Source organism: Talpa occidentalis, unplaced genomic scaffold (assembly GCF_014898055.3).
Source record: "Talpa occidentalis isolate TD23 unplaced genomic scaffold, MPIMG_talOcc4v2.1 talOcc4.2, whole genome shotgun sequence".
NCBI lineage: Eukaryota > Metazoa > Chordata > Mammalia > Eulipotyphla > Talpidae > Talpa > Talpa occidentalis.
Genome location: NW_023602073.1, coordinates 11,049,039 through 11,057,290, shown reverse-complemented (window position 1 = coordinate 11,057,290; position 8,252 = coordinate 11,049,039). Strand labels below are relative to the sequence as shown.

The 8,252-nt window shown below is 47.5% G+C and overlaps 1 protein-coding gene across 1 annotated transcript; it reads right to left on the bottom strand.

Moving 5' to 3' along the window:
- Positions 1 to 3,920: 3,920 nt before the first annotated feature.
- Positions 3,921 to 8,252, bottom strand: SOX4 (SRY-box transcription factor 4). Its single transcript, XM_037518926.2, is given in 2 exon segments — positions 3,921 to 7,725; positions 7,728 to 8,252. Coding segments are annotated over 2 exon segments (1,446 nt in total). The 5' UTR covers positions 8,215 to 8,252; the 3' UTR covers positions 3,921 to 6,766.

Genomic DNA, 8,252 nt, shown 5'->3' with positions numbered 1-8,252 from the left:
TTCTTCTTTTTGACATTAAGAAGGAAAACAACACATGCAGGAAACCATAAAACCCTCCAAGTTAACTGTAGCCAACGGTCAAGCTCATTAGGACCTAATGGGTGGGTTGTAGCCTCTCTGTAAAGGCAGAGTGTTTGCCTCTGAATAATTCCCAATTTTCTCACTTGCCGGAATCTCTGCCTTTTAAACAAAGCAGAAGTTGCCCTCACTGTATTTATACCGAGTCTTTTCTCTCTTGCCTCTGTTACCTCTTACAAAATGCAGTTCCCGGGTCCATCTTTTATCTTGATACATGTCTCTGGAACTGGAATAAATACATACATATTGAAGCCAGTTAATCACTGACACTTACTCTTTCAAACAGGTAGGAAGTTGGAGAAAAGCACTGACGAAATCCACAACGCTGCCAATCCTAGTCACCCGGCAAGCTGAGGCCTTGGCTGAGTCTGCTGCTCTCTTCCTGAGGTGGAGAAGACGTCTATTTATGGAAGTCAGAACTGGGGCTCAGGAGATGGTGCTCCACTGCCCTTTCTCTCACTTCTGAACCTGTGACCTCACGTTATTATTGAAGCATGGCCCAATCAATTTTTCCATGTAACAAAAGGGAGGACTATCCTTTTGCTGTTTATTGGGTGAATATGCTGAAATGCTGAAGGGCAGTGATTCTCAAACTTTAGTGTGCTATGGAAATACGGAGGGCATTGATTAGTGCCCACCCCCCCTCACCTTGCCCCAGATTTTGAACGTTTTTAACATCTCTGCCCTTAAGGACCTCAAGGGTAACTCTGATGGAGGTTCATGTACCAGACTGGGAGACACTGATGCTGGCTATTTTATTTTTAAAACTTACTTTTATGTTGCACTGTGCCAGGCTGGTAGGTGCTTTATCTTTTAAAACAACCCATGGGGTAAGGAGCTGGCATTTAATGAGCTCACACAGGAGGCCAGGCATTAAGCCAGGTGCTCTACATGTGTAATTTTACCCCATTCTCACATCAGCTTTATATCTTAGCATTCTTTCTACTTGAGAGTTCAGAACATCCAGGTTTATGGAGGCTAAGAAATTTGACCAAGGTTCTTGAGCTCGCTGGCCTCAGAGTCAGCTAAGTGCAGGGTGCCACTAACACAACTGCAATCCTGCAGGCTGCACAATATGCAAAAGGATTTTGGAAGCTCTTAAGGCCTTCCTGAAACAAAAAAGAATGAAAAATGTATTATGTGCAACTAACCAGAGACGGTTAGGGGATGCAAGAAGTATCTAAAGGTTAGTTCTTGTCCTCCAAAAAAATTCCAGTCAAATGGGATACCAGTTTGGCTCTGCTAGGGTTTTGGAGGACTGGAACAGTGAACTAAAATCATTTTGTGCAAGGCTTTCAGGGGTAGTGTGTGAATTTTATGCTTTATTCTGGGCAAGAGGAAATCTGGTTGCTTTTCAGCAGTCTGAAACACCATGCAGATACCTGGAGGCGCTTGTCTCTTCCACCCCTCCCCCACTGGTTTTCAAATGATAGCCAGAGTCAAGACCTAGAAATATCTATGGAGTTTATTTTCCAGGATGAATCAAAGGGGTGGGGAAAAAAATGGATGAGAGAAATTGCCCAAGTCTCAAAGGAAAAAAAAAAAGACAAAACAAACACCGCCAGGAAGAAAAATAAATTATACCAATTTTTCACCCAAAGAAATCCAACTGGATTAGACAGGTTTGTATTCCTAGCAGAATTCTTTGTTTTGGGGGGACATATGGCTCTTTCGAGTACCTTCTCCGGATCCTTGAATTGTTTTAAATTTATGATTAAATACAGCAGCTCCTACTATTTCCCAAACCTTGTATCCTAATGCAGGGATACCCTACAAACACAGGAAATACTTGGTAAATGCTGTTGACCACTTCTTAATCCTTTACTTTCTCGCTTATTTCTATTCCTCTAATGCCTCCCACCCCCCACTTGCCACCCCCCCACACCCCCTAGGGCAGGGTAAACACAAATCCAAGAAGCTCTTTAGCCCAGGGCCCAGGATATCACTTTACAACTCTTAATTTTTTCCTGCTATTTACAGGTATTCAAGGAGGAATTGACAAAACTTGCTCCAACAAGTATTACTAATTTGCATTTCTGATGGGGCACAGGGCCAGAGCAGTGTCTTAAAAAAGGCTTCATATTCTTAAAGGAAAACCTGAAATTTATTCTATTGATTCAAATCATCTGAAAGAAAGTCATACTAAACTGATTTCTCAGTTTTATTATGTCTGGTACCACTTAACATGTAAGTATGAAGGAAAACTGATTCAAAGCAAAGTAAAAAAATGTTATTTTACACTTGCAGTCACCTCCTATGAAGGACACACATGTTTAAGCTTTTATTTTTAAAGCAATCTTATCAAAATTCTTAATGAAAATATTTATAGCATATGTATGCCCTTCCATGGAAAGTCAAAGGAATATAAACATAGTTCAAGCAGGAAAATCCTACCAAAAAAAAAAAAAAAAGGAAAAAAGAAATCAAAATCCATCATGTAGGCTTCATTTATATCAAGGTTTTCATACCCCGGATCTAAAAAACCAATCATCTCATCATCACAACGATCAACCAAAATTACAATTAAGCACTTTATAGAAAGAGTTCTTTCTCCTTTGCAAAGATATTTGAAGAGACTTAGGATACCATGCAGTTTTAAGGTCTTTCAAATAAAATGAGGCATTATGACTACAGAATACAAATGCAATTAAAGTTAAATATACTAGAATACATCAAAGAAAAATTTGGAAACTAGTAGCTCTAATGATCTTTAAAAAGATGAAATCATATTGAGGTATGATAGCTGTATTATTTTGAAGGGAGGAAATTAAGGCTTTTCATGGAACTAAAAAGCTCTTCTTCCAGCTGAACATTCCAGAATGCACCCTCTCTCCCTTACCTACCAGCAAGCATCAGGATGAAAGGGTTATTTCCAAACACTTCTGCTTATTAACCCCTCCTCTCCAGTGCTGAAAAACTAGAAGACAGACAAAACACATACTTTTAATTAACAAACATTTGGAGGTGAAGATGGGTTGTTAGTGAATGACAATTGTTAACCCTCAAAACAAACAGGATGCAGTGCTACTTAGCCAATTGCAGGTTCCTAACCAAATAATAGTGGGCCCTAGGAAATTCCAGGGACCTTTTTCTCCTTGCATAAAGGTCTCAATAATACTGCTGTGCTCAATGCCTATAAAAAAAATCTCCACTAGCCAGAGGTGTACTGTTCAGATTGAGAGGGAGAGTTTCCCTCTTTGCTCTGAAGAAGCCAATTCCTCCAGCTCATCCCTATTGTTGCCATTTCACTCATGTTAACACACATGGTGGGCATGGCACAAAATGGAGTTCTCAGCACCAGGTGACGTTTCTGCTTTTGAGGAAAAAAAATCTACACCTTTACAACCCCCCCCTCCCCAGCTGATAATGGCTTACCCAAGCCTGTAGACAATTTAACAGGTTTATTTGTTCTTAATCTGTGGAAAACAAATTAGGCCGTGCTTGAGGATAACTATGGAGCAGTCAGAGAGACAGCAGCTTTAGGTGTATACAGTCAAGGATAGGCCAGCCAGCTTCATCTGCAAAGAATTCTGTACACCCTGCCCCTCCCCCTCCTCCTTTTAGATTTTTCTAGACAAAGGCCGTTTATTTTAATGTGGCAAACTCAGAAAATTCCTAGAAAGCATGTAGGGTTGACACACATTCAGCCGATGCCATCATTTCAGGGTCAGGGCCTGCCAAATCTGGCCAAGGAGAATTTCGAATTCCTCAATAAGATGGCAGTTAGAAGGCTCCTCTCTGAGAAGTTACTGGTTTCAGAGCTAAGGCAGATGGTGCAGTTTCCATCCCCGTACGCCCTGCCCAATCTCAGGCTTTGGGAATAAAAATGACAAAAGTCAAGATTTAGGGTTCAGTTCCAGCTGATTTTATTTCCTTCTCAAAAAAAGTTATTTACAGAAGGTATATATCAACAATCTGACAGGCAGTGAACTTGACATGATTAGCTGGCATGATTTTTTCTTTTTTTCCCCCAAACATTGTTTTTGTGGCCTTGAATTTTAAGACAAATATTCTACACGGCATATTGCACAGGATGGATGGCAAAAAAAAGTTTAAAAACAAAAACCCTTTAACGGAACTGCCTTAAAAAGGCAGACGTCCTAGTGCCTGTCATGTTATATTAAACATACATACACACAATCTTTTTGCTTATTATAATACAGACTTAAATGTACAAAGATGTTTTCCACTTTTTTCAATCTTTAAACACAACAGCTATAAACCTGAACACATATGCTATCATCATGCCATAAGACTAAAACAATTATATTTAGCGACAAGTAGAAAGGATTAAATAGTCAAATACAAGAATGAAAAACGCAGTACATAGTGTCGCGAACTCAAATCGGCATTTAGATAGATCCAGTGGTTTAAACGGCACGTTTTTGCTTATAAAAAAAGTGCAAAAAAGATGTGGTTTACAAGTTAAAGCTACAGGATCCCTTTTTGCTGTAAATGCACCAGTTTTAAAGCCTCTAGACAGAACAGTATTTTGTTTAAAAAGTGTTTTGTTTCTTTTTTTTTTTTCCTTAAAAGCATACAGTGTTTGGCTAAATCTCCTCCCCTCCTTGTAAGACTGGGGTCGAAGGGTGGACACTGGTGGCCGGGTAAGGGATACTGTCACTTTAAGAAGCCTGCAGATTGAAGTGTAAACATGGAGAAATTAGGGGCTGATTTTTTAAACTGTGTGAGATATTAACCAGCCGCCCTATTATAAAATCAGGAAATCCAAACAGCGATTTACACCGATTAACACCCCCTTTATATATTTTTTACAAAAATACACTGAGAAAATAATCAAACGTTTTCATCTCTCTTGTCTTTTTTTGTTTTTTAAAAGTGTCAAAAGTCTACATTTAAATATAAAAAATTAAAAGTTAAAACTCTAGCCCTTCAGTGAAGGAGACGTAAAATGGCGTGGGTAACAATAACTACCAAAAAAAAAAAAAAAAAAGAAAGAAAAAAAGAAAAGAAAAAGGAAGGAAGGAAGAAATAACAGAAGTCAAAAGAAAGCAAAGAGAGCCAAAGAAAGTAAAGAAATAAGGGACAAAGTAAGAAAACAATGTTTGGCCAGTATAAATACGTCCACATATAAAATGGCATCTGATTACATTTACAAGGAAAAAAAAATACGAGGATGGAGCATCGGTGAGGGAAAAAAACACGTCTTCTCATTTACACCTAGAAGGAATAAACACATACACACTGAGAAAAAATTTGGTCCTGAATTGTTTTTTTTAAAGTCCAGCACAGATTTGAGTTGCGTTTGAATCCTTTAAAGAGTTAAGAATGAAAAAAAGCTGGTGATAATTTTGTTTGTAGGAATCAAACATAGCGCCATCTATCTGCTTTTTATATTATCCTACACTATTTTAAAAACTGCTCAACAGTCTTATACAGAAATCTTTAAAAGATAGACAGGATAACATGCTATATTAACCCCACCAGTGAAATAATCCAACACCATCACGATTCCGATTAAGAGAAGAAAAAAACCTTTTTCTTTTTTCCCCCGAAAACACTCGCCCTCCACTGCCCCGGTACCACCTCAGTCTCCTCTGCTCCACGCCCGCGGGCCTGCGAAGTCTCACCTCGCCGATTTCACATCTGCACCAGGCGGAGGCCCGGAGGCGCCGCCACCTCCTCCCGAACGTGCAAATCCAAGTCAGTTTTATTCTGAGCCCCCTTCCAGTTCGCGTCCTTCTGTCCCCCGCCCCTCGCCCTGGCTGGTGTGGCTTCCAACTAGGTTCTCAGGTCATTTCCTAGCGCCGGTCACGCAACATCTCCTACTCCGGCTGCAGGAGCAAGAATTAAAAGAAAAAAAAAAAGGAAAGCAAGCAAAGCAAAGGAAAAGCAAAGGAAAAAGGGAAAAAAGTGGGGGTGGGGGCGTATGAAAACGGGCATTCACCAGCGTGGAGTCTCTCAGTCCCGGCGCTGCAGCCTGCACCACCTCGCAACATCTGCCGTCGGTCAATTCCGTCGCCCCGCGGCCTCTTTTCCATCTTTCTTGGCAAAAAAGAAGGGGGTGGGGGGCGGGCGGGGATGCTTGAGCACAAAATCCCCAGGGGCGCGATGGATTTTTTTTTTTTTCCTTTTCTTCCTCTCGCCACCAAGAAAGAAAATAAAATAGAAGCAAAAACAAAACAAAGCAAAACACCAAGGGTGGGGGCGGGGGGCGATGAGAGAGGGACGAGATTCCTTCAGTCTCTAGAAAAACTACCCCTTCGGCTTCAGGCCGGAGAGGGGGGTGCAGACAAGTCCGGAAGCTCGCTGGAAATGGGGGTGGGGGGGACCTCTTCAAGCAAAGGGGCGGAAACTCGAAGTAGCTTTTTCGCCATCAACAACAACATCAAGAACAACAATAAAAGGTCGCCCCGGTCTGCCCTCGGGCCCGGGGCGGGGTGGGGGATGGGGGCGCGGGCCCCCCAACAACGCCGCCGCGCTCCTGCTCCGTCGACGGGGACGCGGCCGAGGCCGGCCCTGCTCCCTCCTTTTTCTTTTTTTTTTTTTCTTTTTTTCATTTTTTTGCCTTTTCTTTTTTTTTTTCTTTTTCTTTCTTGCTTTTCTCCCTTTTTCTCTCTTTCCACTCTTCGTCTGCTCACTCCTCTCTCTCTCTGGGTCTCTCTCTCTCTCTCTCTCTCGGGGTCTCCTCGCTGGCCCCGGCCCGCTCGCCCCCCGGCCGCGGCCCTCAGTAGGTGAAGACCAGGTTGGAGATGCTGGACTCGAGCCAGTCTCCCGAGATCATCTCGCTCACCTCGGGCGTGCAGTAGTCCGGGAACTCGAAGTGCGAGCCGGAGCCGGGCTCGAAGTTAAAATCCAGGTCCCGGTCCAGCGCCGACGACGAGCTGAAGCTGCCCAGCGACATGCTCTCGAAGTTGGGGCTGGGGTGCAGGTCGAGCAGGTCGTCTTCGAACTCGTCGTCGGACGACGAGGACCCGGCCGAGGACGACGCGGACGACGACGACGAGTGCGACGAGGCCGACGACGACGACGCGTGCGACGGCGCGCTGGACGGCGCGGGCGACGCGGCGCGCAGGCTGGCGTAGCTGCGGTGGTCGGCGGGCGAGTGGCCGGCGGCGGGCGACGACGCGGCGCTGCTGCGACCGCTCAGGCTCGGGCCGTCGGGCGCGCCGCCCGCGCCGCCGTCCTCGTACAGGCCCAGGGGGTCGCTGGGGTCGGCGCCCGCGCTGACGCCACCCGCGGGCGACGCGGCCGCCGCGCCCAGGCCGCCGAACAGGTAGACGCGCTTGACCTTCTTCTCCGGTAGGTGCTTGGCGGGCGGCGCGAGGGCCGCGGAGGCCGCGGCCGCCGCCGCCGCCGCCGAGGCCGCGGCCGAGGCCGAGGCGCCGGGAGTCCGCGCCTTGTAGAGCGAGTGGTGGTCGGCGGCCGCGGCGCCCAGGGGCAGCAGCGCGGCGGCGCCCGCCTGCTCGGCCGCGAAGGCCGCGGCCGCCGCCGCCGCCTTGCCGCCGGCCGCCAGGACGAGCTTGGCGTGCGGCTTGCCGACCCCGCCGCCCGCGCCGCCCGCCGCCTTGGAGCCGCAGCTCTTCTTCTGCGCCGGTTTGGAGTTGGCGCCGCCGCCGCTCGCGCCGCCGCCTCCTCCCCCCGCGCCGCCGCCGCCGCCCCCGGCGCTGCCCCCGTGGCCGCCCCGCCGCTGCCCCCGACCTTGTCGGCCTTGTCCCCCGGCTTGGAGGCGGCGGCGTTGGCCGAGGCGCCGGCGTTGGCGTTGCCGGACTTCACCTTCTTCCTGGGCCGGTACTTGTAGTCGGGGTAGTCGGCCATGTGCTTGAGGCGCAGCCGCTCCGCCTCCCGAATGAAAGGGATCTTGTCGCTGTCTTTGAGCAGCTTCCAGCGTTTGCCCAGCCGCTTGGAGATCTCGGCGTTGTGCATGTCGGGCGACTGCTCCATGATCTTGCGCCGCTCGATCTGCGACCACACCATGAAGGCGTTCATGGGCCGCTTGATGTGCCCGCTCGGCGTCTTGCACCAGCTCGGGTCGTCGGCCTTGCCGCCCGTGGAGGCGGTGGAGCCGGGCGTGGGCGACGAGGCGATGCCCAGCTCCAGGCCGGCGCCCGAGTCCGAGCTCTCGCCGGCCAGCAGCGCCTCGGTGTTCTCGGCGTTGTTGGTTTGCTGCACCATGGCCCCGGCTCGGCGGGCGCCCACGCGCGCTCACACCC